Below are 19,750 nucleotides of genomic sequence, written 5' to 3' on the forward strand. Positions count from 1 at the left end.
AAGCAGGTTCAAATTTCGTGTTGAATATGAAAAAAATATATATCTCAAAGTCGGAGCTCTTTATGGTGTAGCGGCTTGAATAAAATGATCATTTTGTGATGCCAATCACACCTTTGACAAACTGAATTTGACATGTACACAACTCACGCAGCTCGATCGTCTCGTATCTTACAGAGGCTGAGGAAACACACACTTGTCATGTGTTTGGAGCGTTTTTGAACGTGTGGTGGCTTTAACAAAAAAAAAAATGAAATTTAAAAGGGGCAAATAGACTCGGTAACAAAGAGCCTATTATTTCAAGGTGTAGACAAAAGAAAAAAAAAAAATCTCAAGTTTGAAAATAAATATTTCCCTTGGTAAAAAAAAAAAAAAAGAAAAAAAGACACCAAATGTGTGTGTATGTGTGTGTTTCCTTTGTCCAATGAGCTCAGAGGCACTGAGATGTTTGGACAAAACTCTCGATGGAGGGGCAGCCCACAGAATCCAAAGACCTCCTGACAAAACATCCTGCGGCGCGGCATCCATTCGGCTCATCGGTGGTTGGGTTGACGATGACAATGCTAACATCCACCGGGGCAAAGTTTCCTGGACGCGGATCACTCGCGACCCTCCTCTGTACCTCTTTCTCACTGTCACTTTTTTTTTTTTTTTTGCATGTTCTCTAAGCCACATAGTTGTATTGGTTGGGGTTCTCCTTGTCACGCTCCATATAGTCCCTGTCAATGAGAGACTCTATCCTCTTCTTCAGGTCAGCAGGCTGCGTGGGAAAGCAGAGACAAGGCACAATGTTTAAAACCACACGTAATGTACGCACAAAAATGATATAGGAAACTAACCACACTTGCACAATGTAAAGCGATATAAGAGCGCAGGATGATTAAAAAGATAATATTCACGTGACTTTATTGTGGCATCCAAGTGAGAAGATGTTGATAAATTTGATTGACTCACACCCAAATAAGTATTGTTAATTTTCAACAACTTTAAATCTTTCACTCCAAATGTGTGTTATCTTGAGGTCCATGTGAAGTGAACGATTCCAAATATCTGTCCATCCATTCTCAATCCCGCTTTTACTGGTCTTGGGGCAGTGGAGAGTGTCCCCGCTGCCTTCCAAGTCAAATTTGGACTTCAGTCACATATAGACACGGCCAATCGCTTGCACTCCCATTCAAGCTGCACCCCACTAGACTGTCCACTGTCAACCAAAAAGCACCACTCCAACCTGGAAAAATCTTCGTGCCTACACATCACTATATTTTTGAACAGCTAAAAAGCCTCCAGTGGGTGAAATATATCATGAGAGGTCATCGCCGGGGCTCTCTAAAGTGGCCACGCCGTCGCAAAGTCCTTCTCGACATACCGGCTGGTAAGTCAAACTTTTTGAGAAAAAGGGAGAGAGAAAAAAAAAAAAAAAAAAAAGTTCTTCTTCATGGCAGCTCCACCAGCAGACTAATGTGTGGAGCGTGACTATTTTTTTGTTATTGTTAGCAGAAATGATCATCATCCATGTCCACCAGGAATGCAAGTGCTCCGCGCCCCCAGAATAAATAAAAAAAAAAGGTTTTCCACCACTATATATATCATTGTACATGTTATGATATGTGCTGTCAGGTTTGTATTTTAAAGTTTAAGTCTTTCAGTGACCATTTTATGTTGCATATTGTCCTGTAGTTAGTGGCTTTGGTGTGAGAGTACATTTCAACTACTGTCAGATTCTTGTCAGCACTTTGTCGTTAGACAAAGATAGCGTACAGTGCATTCTGTTTTGCGTACAAATTCTTACGTAGCCATCGTAGGGACGGAACTCGATTGTAAACCGAGGGACCCCCTGTGTTGGATCTCAATTGATCATGTAAGTGCACCTAAATATTAGCATTAGCCTGAATCAGTGAGTAAGGCACTGTATAAATGTTGACTCACTGATAAGGAATGTTAAAAAACCTGGAATGTCCAGTAGTGCCCAAGAGCAAGCGACTGATAACTGAACGGATTCATTTTGCGCGTATGAACCGCTAACGAAGCCCCGTTTGCTTTCCAGCACTCCCGCCAAAACAAAAGGGCCGACTGTCAAATCACCTTGACGGGAAACTTGAGCTGGTTGTACACTTCGGACATGAGAAGGTTATGACTCAGCGTCTTCCTCATCTTCATGATGCGGACGATGGCGGCGTCGATCTGGTACTGCCGATCCTGGAAGACCCTCTCCGTGGTGCTGGCCTGCTCCTCCACCTGCGGCGACAGAAGACCGTCAGGTCGACTGCCGACATCTCCCGTCAATGCGGAAGCAAAAAGCTGTACCGTTTCTTTCATCTGGATCTGGTTGATTTTAATGCGGAAAAGCCTGTGTTTGAAGTCGTCGTTGCAGGAAAACTTGTCGCCGTCCTCCACGTCTTTGCTTTTCGGGATTTTGGTGAGGACTCGCGCTTTGCCGCACGCCAGCGACTGCAGGGTGCGACGCAGCTCGCTATCCTCTGCCGGCAACGGGACACGCGGGATCAGTGGCGCTCAACAGAGACCGACAAGGCAGCAAAAACAGGCGTACCTATTCCTGAGGCCAGTTTGATCTCCTCCAGGGTGAACTCCTCCCCTTCGTTGAACATCAGCAGCACGAGTGTTTGGAAAAGTGATACCTGCAGCTCCTTCTTTCCCTGGTGCACAGTTGAGTAAGGGTGAGGGGGGGACATCATCAGATTAGCAGAACATTTGATCTCATTACGCCAGCTGCATCTAAAAATTGAATAAAACGCATTAAACTCATGGTACGCACGTTATCGGGACCAAGCCCTGCCAAAAAAAAAAAAGTTTTTTTTTTTTTTAATTATTTATAAATGCCTACAATAATTTAAACTACGGCTGCAACCATCAAATTCTTTTAGAGTCAATTATTCCTACAATTAATCATGTTAACGTTGACTTTGCAACAATAAACAACAAGATGGACATGTGACGTAAAGTACTGTTGTTGTGTATTTTGAGTACGTGTGTGTAGCTTCTGGTGAGCGAATGAGACTTGGCTGTTGTGCGCTTATGTTAGCAGGCGGCTAACGCTTGGCCGGTCGGTCTCCACGGTACACGTCTACGCATCATTTGTGGCTGTAGGAGCTTGTTTGTGAAAGTGCTGCGATCCAATTTTTCAGCCGTGCGGGGAGGAGCCTCCGCTCGCCGCAGGCTCGGCAGACGGGTTTGCCGGCTCTCGCAAGTCCCCCTCTTGAACGAAAACCTCTGAGCACGGGAGGCACAGCAGGTGAAGTTTGGGGTGGGGTGGGGGTGCCAACCTCTTTAAATTCTGCTTTCAAAACGCAGTGGCCGAGCGTGGACTGCCACTGCAGCTTCCTGCCGCTGTGCTTGCCCAGGTAGAAGGTCTTGAAGATCTCTTGCAGCCGCACCATCTGGACGCAGAGAAATGCGACAGGTTGATTTCGCATCAGGCTATAAAAGCAGCAAATTGTTGAAATAGTTCCTCACCTCGGGAGGCAGGTGCACTTCCATGGGGATGTAGGTGGGCCAGTAGCCCATGGTGAGGATGTTCACAGTCAGTTCGATGTTACCGGGAATGTTTTGGCACTGCATATACTGAAAGACGTAGGACCCGACGAGAGATGAAGACGCTTTCTTTGCAGAGGCAATGCCGTGACATACTTGAAGACAAGATGACGAGCTTCCAGTAATCGATAAGTGTCGTAACGATGTAATGGCTTCTCAAATTCATACTTTTTTTTCCCCCTACTTTGTTTTCAATACATTTAAAACAATGTAAAATACATTTCAAGAAGGCCAATTCAAACTTGATTTCCATATTTACTTCTTTTTTTTACTATTTTCTTGTGTAACATTTTAATTTCTTGGAAATGGTCAAATGCATGTCGTCATTGGGTGTAAGCTCAAATCATCAAAATGCTTTTTTTAAAAGAGTGTGAATATGTATTAATTGGGTAAACACACCGAAGTCACAGGTTTTTATTTGATTTTAGCTGAATATTTAAAAATATTATCTGACTAATACAGGGATGGGTCCTCAGTTTAAAACGGGATCCTGACAACAAACCCAAATTTGTGCCTGAGAGAATGCGGCACAGTCCATCTCTAAACGATAACGACGTTAACATAGTAGCCCAACGTCGGCTGGGACAGGCTCCATCTCGCCCGGTCACCCTATTTGTTTTTTTTTTCTTTAATTTATACGGTGTTGTTCTTAAAGCCATCTCCATGTAAAGATGGATTTGACAATGGCGCTAATTGCTATTGAAAATAGCTGGATGGCTTTCTAGTGTCGTATTTGGCCAGTAATTACATGATGGCTAAAATGAAAAACATGAGTCCACTCTGGCGATGACCTTCCTGCCAAAACCTATTTGCAAAATGGACCTCTTTCCCTGTCCTTTTTCTGGATGTTGGACGAACAACCGACCTTCCTTTGTGTTCATCCTTACCTGTTTGAATTGCACCATGATATCTTTAGAAAGCTCCATATCTTTGAACATCCCCTCCAGTTTGCTGGTGAACGCCGCTCCACATTCTAGTGTACAAATCACATCATCAATAATCAATCGGCGTGCTCCCTCACTCACATTGTGTGTTTTACCATGTTTTAATTTGGACAACATTGACTTCTCAGCATCCACAGAAGCACTTTTTCCCACCAGTAACCTTTTGGCCAGGTCCTTCTTGTAAAAAGCCTCAAAGACATCTTTTCCTTAAAAAAAAAAAAAAAAATGGAAATGCAATAACATACTCAGTAATGAACACTGACGGGAAACTCCGCCACCCTTACAAAGCTTGTTAATTATTACCATAGATGAATCTAAATATAATCATGATTTTGTCCAGCATCTTTTCCAATTCCTCATCTGTAGCCTCTTTGTTTCCAGCTCGCAGTTTAGAATCCACGTGTTTGGCTGGAGATGAAACGACATTTAGAAACCAGAGTGGACGTTTGGGAAAAGGGCGACTTTGAATGTGTGGAAAACGGCACCTATGAGCTCGGCGGGCTTATTTGGCCGCTTGTTGATGAATGTTTCAAACGCTTCCTTCATGGCGTTCACAAACTTCTCATTTTTCATGAAGCACACGTCGATGATGTGGTCCACCTTGTCTTTGAAGTCCAGCAACTCTTGCACCATCGTTTTGTCTTTTTCCGGGTTGATCACGATTGTGCTTCCGAAAGCCTGTCGGATGCGCTTTCAGATCACGCAAAACGGAGTCTTTTGTCATATTTCCAAAATCCTGACGGACACCTACCTTGATGTACTCGATCCAGTGTTGCAGGAGGACCTGAACGCCACCTCGCACGCGACTAAAAAGCTGATAGAGGAGGGACAGATCTTGAATCCTGTTTTCATCCAGCAGGTGCGTCAGCCCTGGAATAAAAAGTCAATCAGACCATCACAATTAAGACGGAGTCGGGTGATGGAAAATTTTGTGTCATGCGTCTGAAATAACCCCCCCCCTCCCCCGTACAATTTCTGATTCGAATGATTTTCTTCATTTTTGTTTATAAAAAAAAAAAAAAAAAAAAGCAATGACATTATTCAAAACATTCTTTTTTTCCCCAACCAATATTCACCCCCCCAACCATTAACCGACATCAACCTCTACAGAAATAATATAATCACATATTAAAGATATGACAAATTGGTTCCACTGTGAAAAAAAAAATGCTCCTTTTGAACAAGTTGAAACTCCAAAAACCAAAGAATAACATCCCCTCCTGGACTCGTGTCTTTTCTCACGGAGAGTTGTACAGCGAGGCAAGTGAACGCCTGTCAATCGCTCTGGAATATAACTTGGGAAGTTTCCGCTGGGTGCAGAAATCACCATTTTTCTAACATAAATGTGCATCAAGTCTTTGGTAATGTTTAGCAATACCGACAGCGCGATTGCCTTCCACTGGGCTCCTTTCTTGTCACTTCAAACACAAAGCAAAAATAATTCTGCTCATGATGTCTCTTTCTTACAGAAATTAAATTTACTTGTCATTTTATAATTAAAACAAAAAAAAAACAATCACGAGGGGCTGAAAAGTACGACGACATAGTTGCAACACTAACAAATGACAGTCCTTTAGTTAGCCAGCTCCTCTGTGCATGTGAGGGCGAATGCACCTTGAACAAAAATCCCATGAAAAAACTAGAATTAATCAATTAATTGATGAATTCCCCAGTCTATATAGGGTATAACTTATAACTTGTGGGAGAAATACACTTGAACCTGGTAGCATTTGGTGAAGTGTGAAAAAGTACACCAAGACTCAGCTTGGTGTTGTGTATTTCACATGTGTATACACATCTTCAGCCATTTGGCAGTGTCTGCTTGTGTTGTGTGTTCTGGTCCATACGCAAGAATAAACATCTGGATTTGGGACCTTTCCCTATGCTATTTTTATCATCTGATCTTACCTTTTTGCAGAGTGGACGTGAGATGTTCACCTAGCAGCTGCTTCTCCACTGTGGCAATAAGAGGTTTTCTGCAATCCAAATACACAACGACTTCAGACTTTTAAAAAAAAAAAAAAAAAAAAAAAAGCGAAGTGGGAAAACTCACTGTGTGCTCTGGTCTAGATATGTAATGACTCGGTCCGCCTCCTCCTCCAAGCGTTTGTTGACGTGATGCAAATACTCGGGAACCTGCAAGCACACAACGGGCAGGAAGCGACTTTAACCGTACGGCAGCTCTTGATGCGGCAGGGAAGCAAATTTGGTGATGTGAGTCAAAATGAACGCCAAACGCGTCTCCTGTTGCATTCTTGTGGTTTCCTCCCAACTAACTGCAGGTACCGCTCAGTAAATTAGAAGACGGTAGAAAAGTTCATTTATTTCAGTTTCTATCATTTGTCAACGTTCATTAAAAAGAAAATACTTCTGAGAGGGAAAATTCCTGCTTAATTTCTTCATTCAAAATCATTTTCCTTGTTTCTTGATTGTGTAATATTCTAGTTTCCCATATGCTATGTTGGAGTTTTCGTTTTCCGTAAGGTAGAATTATCCAATACATACATATTTGGGAAAAAAAAAAAAATTAAAAAAAGTGAGTGTTTGTGGTGTATCTCTGTTTGACTTTTGGACCTGAACTATGACATGATTCTAATTTACTGAAATGTACCAGTAAGGAAAAATGATGATCAAAAACAATTGTGATACGAGTGATGTTCAATGTTCGTCGAACCAGTTCATTCATAATTCATATTGATTTCACACTGCTTTTGTATGTAAAACTTGCACTTCTCTATGCAAAAAAAAAAAAAAAAAACCCAAAACGTTTTTGATGAATATCTTTGAGTAATGTGCACATTACATTGTCCAATATTCTTCCAAAACAATTCCAAACCAAGGCACCCGGACTTGCGTAAATAAACACCCCGGCAACTATTTGAGGAAATAAAGGTCGGTTCTTCCTACTGACAAGGAGAGCGTCACGCTGCTCACCTCTCGCTCCTGCATCAGCCTTTGGCCCTCTGCGGCGTACAGACGATTTGTCTCCTCCAAAAAGCGCTGCTCGAAGGAGTCTTGATAAATCTATCAGGGTCAGAGCGCTTTTGTGAACACAATCCGTCAACAGGACGCCGGCGGAGGGAAGCTGCCCGTAAAAATGGCACGGGCCACCAGCGCGAACAACACCGATCGGTCGGGTTACCTGCAGGTCCGAGAGCATGCTCAGCAGGCTCCTCAGCAGACTGCGGTCGATCGCCTCGCCGCTGCGCTCCATCTCGATGAGAAGCAGAATGCCGTCGATGGTTTTGCTCTGGACCTTCAGGTCGCTGATGATGTAGAACCTGAAGAGCTCCAGGCCCATGTCCCTGCGCGGGACAAACACAACGGCTGTGAGCGGGTCTTCAGACCGGACGTTCCGCCGGAGATCACTCACCAGATGGACGGCAGCATAGAGTTTTGTAAAACATAGGTGCGGTCCAAAAATAAAAATATACCCCTGATCATGATCTGTGGGGGGGGGGGGGGGAGAGAACACGGTGATTAAAAGCCATCCACGAGTTTCCGCGGCTCTTCTCCTCATTCGAGTCCCGGGTGAGAGGCGTGGCACACCCTGGGCTGGTTGCCAGTCAATCAATGGGCACAAATAGAAAAGCAGTGACACTGACGTTCACATGCATGGCGTTTCGGAGACGTGAGGGGAAGCCGGATTATCTCGACGCAGATATTCACTGATTTGTCGCGTCTCTGTAATAATGTAAGCCAGCCATACTTTTTCATAAACCCACACATTTTAACGGCCTTCTGAGGGAAACCATCACGGCAGTGTGGCCCGTTTGACAGCCGCATTAGAACATACCATTTGTCTGCAGTGATCCTGCCAGCACTTGTCTATTTTCTTCAGGAAAAGAACGCTGTCCAGGACACCCGTGAGGCCACTATTAAGGTCAACGTCAGGTTACTACTATATTGGATACTGGCGGACTAGAGAGGGAAAGGCCCGTCTTGTGAAAAAAAAAAAAAAAAAAAAGGATATTCTCTGAACTGATTGATTTGGGCCTTGATGTGGTCTTCACACACAGCCCTCAGCTGTTTGTACAGCTTGGCAGAGATTTTGTGGGAGCACAGGTTCTCGACAGCCTGCAGAAGGGACAAAAAGACAACACGAGGTTTCGGCACAGAAAGAGCGCAGGAAGGAGCGATCGGGGACGGACGAGGCGGGACGCGCTACCTGGTACAGCTCCTCCAGGTTGTATTTGATGGAAGTGCTGTTCTGGATGGCCTCCACCGCCTCCTTCAGCTTCTGCCACGTTTCCTGTGTGTAATTCTCCGGCAACTTGGGCTTTTCTGGGTGGATGACAACACGCGCTTGTTTGTTTTGTTTGTGGCAACTCCAGAAGTCATCATCTTTGACAGTGGTAGAGCGGGTATGAATTTAAAAAAAAAAAAAAATAGATTACTCTGGTAGCTATCACTTGCAGTGGTGTAGCGCAGTGATGCATTCTACTGAGACAGATTTATGTTTTGACATAAATGAAGTAATCTGCAAAAGATTTTCAATTTGACATCATTAGCTCTCACGATACTCCGCTTTCGAGCTCCCTTTTTCTCCATAAGATTCCTATTCTACACAATTTCCGGGACACAGGAGTAAAAACAACGATACAAAACTAGAAAATGTAATTCTATTATACGTCACAACATATGATGCAAGTCCTGACATCAAATAATTATTCGACTGTGGGACGATGCCATATCATCAGGGGTGGGTAATCTGAAAAAATAAATAATGAAAAAAGTCTATTCAAGTAAAAGGACAGAGAATATGGCTGAAATAAAAGTGAAAGTAATAACTTCAGTTACAGTAAAAATACTGACAAACTTATGAGTCACGTTGAAAACTGCTTCGGTGTCTTCATTTTTGTGGCACAAAAGTGTCTTTAGACATCACCATAACATTGTTGGAACAATGAATAACGGTTATTGAAACAGCAATAACTTTATGGTACATTTTGCATGCAATCCTCATTTATGGCACTGCTTGAGGACAACATTGTAAGCTGCTTGAAAACTTAGTTGCACTACCACGTATTTTCATCCATCCATCCATTTTCTTTGCCGCTTCGCCTCAGGATGGTTTGCGGGGAGTGCGGGAGCCTATCCCAGCTGTCAACTGGCAGGAGGCGGGGCACACCCTGAACTGGTCGCCAGCCAATCGCAGGGCACATCGGGACAAACAGTCGCAATCACAATCACACTTAGGGGCAAATTTTAAGAGTGTCCAATTATTGTTGCATGTTTTTGGGATGATAGAGGAAACCGGAGTACCCGGAGGAAACCCACGCAGGCACGGGGAGAACATGCAAACGCCACGCAAGCGGGTCCGGGATCGAACCCGAGACCTCAGAACTATGAACAGCTGGATATATATTTGTTTTTTTTACTCAATTTTGTATTCATCTTTTTCTGTTTTTATATAAAATGTGTTTTGTATAAAAAGGGGGGGGCGTGCAAAGTTAAAAAACTTGCATCAATTTCATATCACTTTTAGGAAAAATACTATTTTGGGAAATATAACTGTCAGGGTATAAAATTATCTGTATTGTGAAATAAAACAGTATTCCGATCATGATAGTGCGCATGCGAGGTGTATGGCGTTGATGCTTTATGATCCTCTCCATTTTCAATGTTTTTCCACCATTGTGTGGCACCTTCACGCAATCACAAAATCGCTTTTGGAGGTACAACATTGTCACTATTTGCAGCATTCTGTTTTTCAAGTACTGCATGTATTTCCTCTTAATTTTAACATCGGTGACAATGAAAGGCATTCATAGCTTCATATTATATTGGGTCAAGCGTGAGGCACACTCACAACATCACCACGAGGCTGTGGGGACTGTAATGTTGCATGGTGGGCTTAAAACCTCAACGCTGTATATTGTTATTGCAGTGTTATGGCGTACATCGGAAATTCTTTTTGATTACGTTCTTGGCGGGGGTGGTGAAACGGTTTTGTTTGCACACACACACACACACAAAAGCTGAAAGGCTGTGCAGGATTTGGAGAGGCGTGTCAGTCAGGTGTACCTTTGAAATTCTTGATGATGAGCTTCTTGGCGGCGCCGGGCTTGCTGTTGCTGAAGGTCCCGGAGCCCGCCGCGCTCTTGCTGAGTCCGTTGGCATGGTGGCCCCCGACGCCGGCGGCCAGGAGCACGGCTTTGCTTTTGCTGTTGGAGCAGGAAGCGGCGGCAGCCTCCTCGGCCATTTTGGCATCCAGCCCGATGAAGTCCACGGAGTCCTCGAAGCGCAACTTCTTCTGGATGTGCACCGGCGACGAGGAGGCGGACGACGAGGAAGTGAGGGTCTTGGGAGGCGAAGGGGAGATGGTGTCGCTGCTCTCTTCCCTCTCGGAGCCGTTTATTTTCCTCTTCTTCGAAGATATAATGTTGCCGCTGTCGTTTTTGACATCAGTAGCCGTTGCTCTTGCCTCCTGGGTTGGCGGGGGGTTAGGGGAAGATAAACCTGTTGGAAACATTAAAGAACGGGGAATACTAATTCTTAGCAGCCAGTCTTCGGATTGGAAACTTCCCTAAAGCGAGCCGGGGGAGGACGAGCTCAACGTCGGCGGCTCTTTCTGGGCTCCGCGACAAACGGCCTCGGCTAGCTCCTTTTTATCCCGCGGCGGGGGGGTGTGGGGGGGGGGAGAAAGACGGGAGCGTGTAAATTGTCAAAAGTGTACAGCTCCACTTGAGGCTAGCCTGCTCGCTTTCTTGTTATTGCTGCTGGCGTCCAAAAGAAAGATGGTGGCCTATTGCTTCCTCCTCTCGCCTCGCTCGTCTTTAACCGCGTTAGCGAGTCGTCCGGCCGACAGCGACTGGCGAAAGGAGCCGCTCCAAATTTAACCCTGACTAAAGCGAGAAAGTTGGAATACGAGTTGGACTCACGCGGAAGTTAACGGGCCTCGGGTAAACGCGAGAAAAACGGCTCATGAAAACTACACGGTGACCCTACCGGAAGTACTTTGTACAAAAGTACTTTTTTGCACCAACGTGTTTTGTTGTTGTTGATTATCTCGACCACGTGAGGGCGCCATTCAATGGCTGCAGACGGCACCCCGCTACATCGTACAAGATTCTGCATTCCTCGAAAATTGGAACGCGCCGTCCATTAATCCAGTTCGCGATCTCCCCCTCCTCTAAAATATTGTTGTTTTTTTTTTTATTGAGTTCAACTTGGTCACCTGAGGAGTGAGAAAAGTTTTGAAATAATTGTTCTTGGTCTCATTTTTTAACGTCACAAAACCTGGTATTCATTTCAAAAGATGTTAATCGACAATACTGCTTCACTGGTCGTTATACAGTAATGACAATAATAACGATCAATATATATATGAGCTATACACGTTATTTTGAAATAACTTCGACAAAGGAAGCAAACAATCGCAGCATAGTCAGACAGACAGCAAATAATAAATAAGTCGATAAGCATATCAAAAATGGAATGAATACACACGAGAATAAAACTTGTCAACATACTAAATAAATAATATTGGTGAAAACAACTGGGTCAAATATAGTTCTGGCAGGAATGTCGTAAAAAATAACGTAAGTCGTCGCGAACGCACACTGCTTTCCGGTAGCCGCAAAACAAGCGTGCAAGTGCTTAAAGTTGGCATATTTTGCACTATATTATTGCCTTATACCGTTTAAAATACTGCATCTCGGAAAATAAGGCTTTGACTCACTCAGGATAAGCGAGGAGCGACGGCCAACGAACATGTTTAAAAAGTAGGTGGTCATTATTTTCATCCCCAAGCTAACGCCAGGGCATTTAGCCGAGGCTCGAGTAGGTGTTCTCTTGTCAATGTTCATTTTAAACAAATCCGAACCGTGCTGATTAACTTTCGTGCTAGAATTGATAAACTTGACGAAGCTAAAATGTCCGGGAAAGCTAAACGATACGATATGTTGTTGTCCACCATTCCTGTATTCTCGTGAAGTGCGCCCAGATGAGTCAAAACCTGTTGTGGCGTTCCCCGATTTTAGATTTGACGAGAAGGAGAATGTATCAAACTGTATACAGTTGAAAACATCCGTCATCAAAGGGATCAAGAGCCAGCTGCTGGATCAGTTTCCTGACATCGAATCATGGTTGAATCACATCATGCCCAAGAAGGACCCCGTCAAAATAGTGCGATGGTGCGACTTCTCCCGTTTGCGCTCATTTTCAATTTCCCACGACTGTGAATCTGACGCTGTTCTCCCCTTTCAGCCACGAGCACATTGAAATCTTGACCGTGAATGGAGAGTTGCTCTTCTTCAGACAGCGAGAAGGACCTTTCTACCCCACGCTCAGACTCTTGCACAAGTGTAAGACTTTTAAACCCGATCGCGCAAAGCCATTGTCGATTTTTCTCAATTTGTTTTATACAAGCAAATGGGAAACCTCGATCAAAATGAGATTTTTGCAAGGGCGTGTCATCTTGTTGTAGGTGATTTCCTCTTATGATTTTGTGGTGGTAACAAGCCTGCTTACCTCCTGACAGATCCATTCATTCTTCCTCACCAGCAAGTAGACAAAGGCGCCATCAAATTTGTCCTGAGCGGCGCCAACATCATGTGCCCCGGGCTGACGTCACCGGGCGCCAAACTCTACCCGGCTGAGTCGGACACAGTCGTCGTATCCTTCCCGCCGTCTATTGTTGGTTTATGTTAAGTCATACAAATTTCAGATTTATGTAGATCTATACGTTCTGGGCCAGGAACATTTATTTACTTGACTCTACATGCTTCGATTTGAGTGGGCAGGTTATTTTTATAATGTGTTGTCGTGATCCTAAAAGTAGGACTCCAGCAACATTCCTGCATAAAGTATCTTGATACCGATTCTAAAACATCAGTGCAAGTTGTGGAGTCAGAAGCCCGGTTTAAATACGTATGAAATCATTCCGATTGACGACCTCAGGCTGTTTACATTCCAATCTAATGTGCCACTACATTAAATCAGAAGGGTTTTTTTTTTACAAATGAGTGACATGTGCAAATCTATGTGCACATCTATGCCTGTGAAAGTGTCTGAAATTCTATTGGCTTTTGGACCGTTCATTCTGATCCAGGTGTCATTTTTGTCACTGGCCACATTGTAGTTGTGGTTTCCCTAAAAGGGTCGTTATGGCTGTGAAACAATAAAAATCTTTAACCGCCTCATCACAACACGTGAAATTTATGAACTAGTTTTGGAATCAGAAATCAAGGGTAATGGGTTTTTCCCAACTACTGTTGTTTGGTAGCACAAAAATGCTTGTAAGAGCTCAATGTTACCATTAATGATGTGACAATTTAAAATTTTGGAAAAGATTTGAACAAAAAATCTCCACGAGGCACATAAAATCATGGAGCGGGCCAGATCTGGTCCTCTGGCCTTGAGTTTGACACCCATCTTATTGAGCATTTATTGATCGGTTTAGGCTTGCAACCCAGTTACAGTTTGTAAACCAGGCTATAGATAAATCATAGTTGAGATGTTTAAAGGTTTCTAATAACAATAACCTCAATGCTATTTATTTTGTGCACCCATCTCATTTCATTGTGTTAGCATAAAGCTAGTGGAGTTTTGTTCAGCAAAATTACATCGTTTGATATATATATATATTTTTTTTTTTTACATATAATGTACAAGGTTTTACAGCAAACTTGGACTTGAACTATAATATGGATTCCATTTTGCGTTTGCCAAAATGTTGCATGGACCCACAACAATTTTTGGACTTTTTTTTTTTTCCCCCAAAGCAACCACGCGAACTTTTTTTAATGCAGTACTAAAAATGTATTTTCCTTTTCATGGTTCGAATTTCCATCAATTGTTTATTCCAAAGTACAAAAGAAGCCCGAGCATTCCAGCGTGCATTATCCTTGACGGGAATACGCAGGCCATCATGGCGGAAGGCAAACAACACGCGCTGTGCGTCGGCGTCATGAAGATGTCCGCCGAGAGCATGTAAGCCTCAAAAGTTTGCAGGCCGAATGACGCTTGATCTTGACCATTGTTTTCTTTTGCGCAGAGAAAAAGTCAACAAGGGCATCGGCATCGAGAACGTTCACTATCTCAACGACGGACTATGGCACATGAAGACATATAAATGATCCAAAACAAAAAGAGCATCCAGCCTTCCTGCCAAAGCAGATATTGGCTCTTAATAATCGTCCGTTTACATCACCTTAAAGCTTTGTACCAGTTGTCCATCATGCACCAATGAAATGAAACCTCTCCCTCTTATTCTTTCTTCACACTGGACCCGATTCGTGGAAAACGAGATGTTTGTACAACTGAGGGGTGACCAAACCATGCCAATAAACCCAATTTTTAACTGTCATCAAATATGTTCATTATTTGAAATTGAATTCAAAGATTAGTTTTGTAATACAATGAACATAATTGTTGAAAATGTGCCACCGCCACTCATCCCTCCCCCATTAAATCAGGTCATAATTGTGACGTGCAGCGACACATCTAGATATGCCCACGCAGAAATAAAAGGCTTCCCTTCAGTAAGCCACTGGCATGGCTACTTGTAGAGCGCCTCGTTGTCGAACGAGAGGCTGCATGTCATGGAAAAAAAAAAAAAAAAAAGACAAGAGCAAGGAGGTGAGGTTTATTTTTTAAGTTATTAATGGCCAACTTGACAGCCAGTGTGCAGATCGGTGCTTCAAGCTGGCGTGGCTACTTCAGAGCGCCTCGTGGTTCACCACGAGTGCACGCACGTCATGGAGAGAAGCAAGGAGGGTACAAAAAGTTCAACGCCAAGTTAAAATTGTCCAAATCCTCAGCAGTAAATATTTTCAGATTTCTGTATGGTGTAAAATCTGATTATCTTTGTTACTGGGACATCTAATTTTACTCAGGAAAGCAGTTTTGGCTACAAACCAGTAACTTTTTAGCGGCTCCAAGGCCTGATAAAGATACTACCGTCTAGTAGACTGCTTTTCTTGCCGCTCGACAAAGTAGTATCCATCGTTCCGCGTCGTCCTACAAATATTTGCTAATGGAGCGGGGTATGATTTCACTGCCTTCGGCAGACGCCCGATGCGCTCGAGAGTGGAAAGAAGCCTTATTTTAGACACATTGTGGATTTGTTATTATTCATTCCATTTTTTTTGTTTGTTAGCAACACTTCTGCGATGTCAAATTTACGTTCCTTGAAAAAGTTCATCTTGATTTGAGGTGAGGGAGTAACATGAACAGACCCGACACTTTTACGACTGTAATTCAGCGACAGTAAAATGGCCGTGACAGAAGTTCCACAGAAGTAGAAAGTCAAACTGTCTTTAATCATCATTGACAGGATTTGGAATCCACTTTCATGTCTCCCCCATTTTTTCTTACAACGATTAACGCACAGTCACCCAAATTGAGTCTCTAATCTGTGTGATGAGCCTTCCCTTCCCTTTCAGCCTTTTACTTGTCGTTACATTTAGGATTTCCTCCAAATGAAAAGAGTCGTGGACAAATTTGGATTCAAGATTTTTTTTCCATACTCTCGAGGAGTGTACTTGATTTTTAGAAGTGCGTTCTAATCCGGATCAAATGCCACATGTTCTCGAGGCTGTGCTATTGAATCACTTTTTTTTTCCTTTCTTTTTTTTTTTTTAACCACACCTCTATTTACGTTGGACGTCCGCTAAACCCGGCAAAGTGCGACAAGGCCCCGGACATTCAAATGCTGAAAATCCACATACGATGGACACCCATTAGAACTGCTTTGTAGGTTGTTTTTTTTTTTTTTTAAAGGGGGGAGTGGGGAGTACCAGCTCCCACCCGCAAAAAAAAAAAAAAAATCCACTAATGTACCCGACAGGTACCGAACGCACATACATTGTAAATCTAGAGCAGTCAAAAACATGAAATGAGATTTCTGATGTCTATTTCATGTGTCCAGTTATGCAACTTTAGGAACACACAAAAACATCATTTGGTATTAAGGGGGGGATAAAAGCTACAGAGCAATATGACGAAAAAAATTTCAGGTAACCCACGTGACGTTACCTACGCCGTTCCCGGCTTTGTCTTGATTCAACGAGCGGTCTTGCGGCCTTCACCCGGGAACCAGGTCCAAAGTGCAAAATGCACAAAACTTGTAAAACCTGGATTTCCTCCCCATTGAGGATCCAGTTACAAAACCCAAAAAGAGCCCGGCGCAACCCGCAGGTCCTAGTCATTGTCCGAACCTTCGGGCGGGTCAAACGTCAGCAAGTCGCGGAACTCGTGGCCGTACGGCCGAAGCCGGTAGACGCCGTACATCATCACCTGCATCTGGTTCGGGGTCATCCCGTTGAAGGTGACGGCCAGGTCGGCGCAGCAGCCCTCCACCACGTCGTCGGGGTGGTTCTTCATGCTGTCCTTGATCAGCGCCTCCACGCTCTTGCCGTTGAACAGGCCCGTGCCGCGCGCGTCCTCGCCGTTCTCCGCGAACACGCCCGTGTACTTGAGGCACACGGCCAGCTGCTTGGCTTCGCTCAGCTTCCACAGGCGGTTCACCTTGATGGGACACTTTTCCTTGTCGTCCAGCACGCGCACGAACCTCTTCAGGGCCTCGTAGCTGAGGACGATGCCGCTCTCGTACGCCACGTACTCCAGCTCCCCGGACTTCAAGGCATCGCCCATGTAGAATGGCTCGCCGGGGTCCTTGGTGAGGAGCAGGTACTTGAGGTTCTCGATGATGGCGAAGGTGGTGGGCTGCGCGATGAAGAACCAGCGCAGGTCCCCGGCGTTCTCGTACGCGTGTTTCAGAGCTTTACACAACCTCGCCCAGTCGTCTTTTTCGTGCAGTTCCACCGCCTCCAGGGCCTTGGACGACTCCGAGGTGTAGAACACGGCCTTGTCGCAGTGTTTGGTCCAGGTGCCCACGGCCGCCGCCCAGTAGACCAGAACCTTTGGCTGCACCATGACGATGCAGTAGACGCGCACTTGATCTTTCAACTCCTGCATCTGGGAGTCCGAGAGTTGCTTCAGGTCATCGCTGTTCGGCGCCTGGACGTGGCGGTGCTGGTGACGGTCCTCTGGGCCCGACTGGGCGCCGGGGCTGAAACTACCCATGAGCGAGAGCATCAGGCTGAAGACGCCTCCCAGGGCCACCCCTTGGACAAAAGAGCCGCGTTCGGACCACATCCCGACAGCACTGCCGAAAAAACAAAAACAACTCTCAGAGGACTTTTGGTACTGTCACACCTACAAGTTTACACTTCTGTCAAAACTTTACAAACAAGTCCCATGAAGAAGGCTTGGTGGACAGAATTCACTAAGTAGTGTTCCGAAGATGACGGATGTTGCCTCTGACTAATATTAACATTCGTTTGCTTGACGACGGAGTGTGAAAAACAGGGAGGGGAAAAACCCTTTTACGTGCCTTTCTTTTTCCTCTGGAACCCGTCCCAAGATCATTGCTGAGAACTCACCTACAGTGAATTCGCACTATAATCCAAAAATAACCCCCAGAAATCATTGACGTCAAAGCCTAAAAAAACTTGATTTGTAATTACCCAAAAATGAATTGTGTAAAAACAGACTGGAATCCCGTTTTGACCATTTTTTTTGTCCCTCATTTAATGCGGGATAACCTTCCCGAATCTCCTGTGATTGGACAAAAATGCATGACGTACTGTCCATAGAATAGTAATTCTAATTCTATGTTGCTCCGAGCTGTGATTGTGAGTGCGGCTCTTTGTCTCTATATGAGGATAAGCGGCTACGAAAATGGATGGATGGATGAAGCTTTCCATAAAACACCAAACAGTACATTATACGCATGTGAGGTGCAAATATTTTTCTTGCCCACTTGGAGTCGCCATCCTTACGTCGTACATCGTAGCATCGACGACTTAGAACTTGTTTTACCTAAAACCGGACTTCACCGGGTCCGTGTGGAAAAACAATCGCAAAACCCACAATGGAATAGTTTGACGTGCAAAACTGCGAGAGAAACCGCAATACGGTGAGGGATGACTAGACTGTGGTTTGTAGCAACCCAGAGAACAATCATAACAGTCAGGAAACTGTGCATCTTGAACAGTAGTTCTCAAATAGTGGGTCAGGACCGAAAAGTGGATCCAGGAGCCATTTTTTGGCCAGGTTTCAGACAGCTAGTAAATACATTTGTAGCGGAACAGTTTGGACATTTAATACCGTTACCGCTGCTTTGATCTGCAGCCTTCATTTCTTAACGAGAAGACAAAACTATTTTTGCATTTCCTTCAAAAGAAAAAAATAGTGCCAACTTATATTTTTGTAGGTTATGTTCATCCCCAGTTTCTTAATAAGGTGCTCTGAAAGTCACTAACGTGTAAGCATGACGTGTAAAAAATATGAAACTCATGTTTCAAAGTTTTTTTTTTACAATTCCTGACATCTGTAAAAGTGAGTCACGACGACAAAAAAAAAAAAAAAAAGTGTAGCGACAAAGCTTGAGGACACATATGATCTACAATGTACACAATATTACAAACCACTTTCACACGCAGCATAGAACCAGCATGCACGCTCGCACAAACTGACGTGAAATTACACAAATGTGAGCCTCATGAGCACTTCACATAAACTGCATCAAGTTGTTTCACTCACTTTTAGGCTTTGACATATTAATTCATGCCAAGTAAACTACTCCTGCTCTAAATTACTCCAGTAAAAAGAGACTTCAAGTTTAGATGGGACGAACCAACAAAACTAAACACAAGTATAACTGAATAAATAACCGGGAGTTCATTTATAGCCGGATCTTTTCATAGATTTGGGGTTGAAAAGCATAAATCATCAGAGAAAGTTGTCTCCATAAAAAAGAAAAGGGTCATTAGCTGCATATACGAACTTGCCACTAACAGTGGATTTGTCGCCTAATCCTCTGGCGTTGACAAATGAGACTAAATATAAAGAGGCTTAAAGGAGCTGGACACACTCAACCGTGGACCTTCACCTGTCACCCAAAAATAAAATAAAAATCCAAAACTTACATGCGCGAAGTCTCTGGACCGTAGCCGAGAAGCTAGCGGCTAGCCGACTGTCACCGTAAAGAAGAATTCTCTTCCGCGAGGGAGGGCAACGACGGCGCTTTTCCTGGTGTCGGCTCCGGCTCTGGCCAGTCTATCAAGTGCCACAATTCAAGTTGGACGAGACGAGCAACAACTGCCAAGGAAGCGACGTCCGTTTGCCCATTTGACGTGTGAAGTGCGGACAGACCGTCGACTGAACTTTTGACCTGCTTCCGCTCCTTGGGTCACGTGTGTTCGTCACGTGAACCAGTGACGTCACGGTCGCAGGAAAATGGAGACTTG

At 44.2% G+C, this 19,750-nt stretch overlaps 3 protein-coding genes across 4 annotated transcripts; 1 reads left to right on the plus strand and 2 right to left on the minus strand.

Annotated features, from left to right (window-relative positions):
- Positions 1 to 47: 47 nt before the first annotated feature.
- Positions 48 to 11,889, minus strand: cul4b (cullin 4B). Of its 2 annotated transcripts, none has more exons than XM_061835133.1 (20): positions 10,518 to 11,889; positions 8,659 to 8,774; positions 8,464 to 8,567; positions 8,287 to 8,356; positions 7,864 to 7,937; positions 7,633 to 7,795; positions 7,425 to 7,514; positions 6,544 to 6,626; positions 6,399 to 6,466; positions 5,242 to 5,360; positions 4,976 to 5,168; positions 4,794 to 4,898; positions 4,586 to 4,696; positions 4,434 to 4,519; positions 3,469 to 3,576; positions 3,279 to 3,392; positions 2,546 to 2,651; positions 2,302 to 2,474; positions 2,080 to 2,232; positions 48 to 757 (listed from the first exon to the last, which is right to left on the minus strand). In XM_061835133.1, exons 1-20 carry the CDS (start codon positions 10,963 to 10,965, stop codon positions 662 to 664), a joined length of 2,580 nt encoding a protein of 859 aa, XP_061691117.1. In that variant the 5' UTR covers positions 10,966 to 11,889; the 3' UTR covers positions 48 to 661. The 2 variants fall into 2 exon arrangements, with proteins under 2 accessions (XP_061691117.1, XP_061691118.1); XM_061835134.1 differs by having other exon boundaries at positions 8,659 to 8,834; positions 10,518 to 10,786.
- Positions 11,890 to 12,051: 162 nt separating this feature from the next.
- On the plus strand, positions 12,052 to 14,920 carry mcts1 (MCTS1 re-initiation and release factor). The gene is made up of 6 exons (XM_061835144.1): positions 12,052 to 12,217; positions 12,476 to 12,628; positions 12,702 to 12,799; positions 12,976 to 13,109; positions 14,359 to 14,426; positions 14,491 to 14,920. The coding sequence occupies exons 1-6, from the start codon at positions 12,207 to 12,209 to the stop codon at positions 14,570 to 14,572; spliced, it is 546 nt and encodes a 181-aa protein (XP_061691128.1). The 5' UTR covers positions 12,052 to 12,206; the 3' UTR covers positions 14,573 to 14,920.
- A 146-nt stretch (positions 14,921 to 15,066) lies between these two features.
- c1galt1c1 (C1GALT1-specific chaperone 1) lies at positions 15,067 to 19,661 on the minus strand. Its single transcript, XM_061835142.1, has 2 exons — positions 19,430 to 19,661; positions 15,067 to 17,604 (listed from the first exon to the last, which is right to left on the minus strand). Exon 2 carries the CDS (start codon positions 17,592 to 17,594, stop codon positions 16,638 to 16,640), a length of 957 nt encoding a protein of 318 aa, XP_061691126.1. The 5' UTR covers positions 17,595 to 17,604; positions 19,430 to 19,661; the 3' UTR covers positions 15,067 to 16,637.
- Positions 19,662 to 19,750: the final 89 nt, after the last annotated feature.

Source organism: Syngnathoides biaculeatus, chromosome 11, assembly GCF_019802595.1.
Source record: "Syngnathoides biaculeatus isolate LvHL_M chromosome 11, ASM1980259v1, whole genome shotgun sequence".
Classification (NCBI taxonomy): Eukaryota; Metazoa; Chordata; class Actinopteri; order Syngnathiformes; family Syngnathidae; genus Syngnathoides; species Syngnathoides biaculeatus.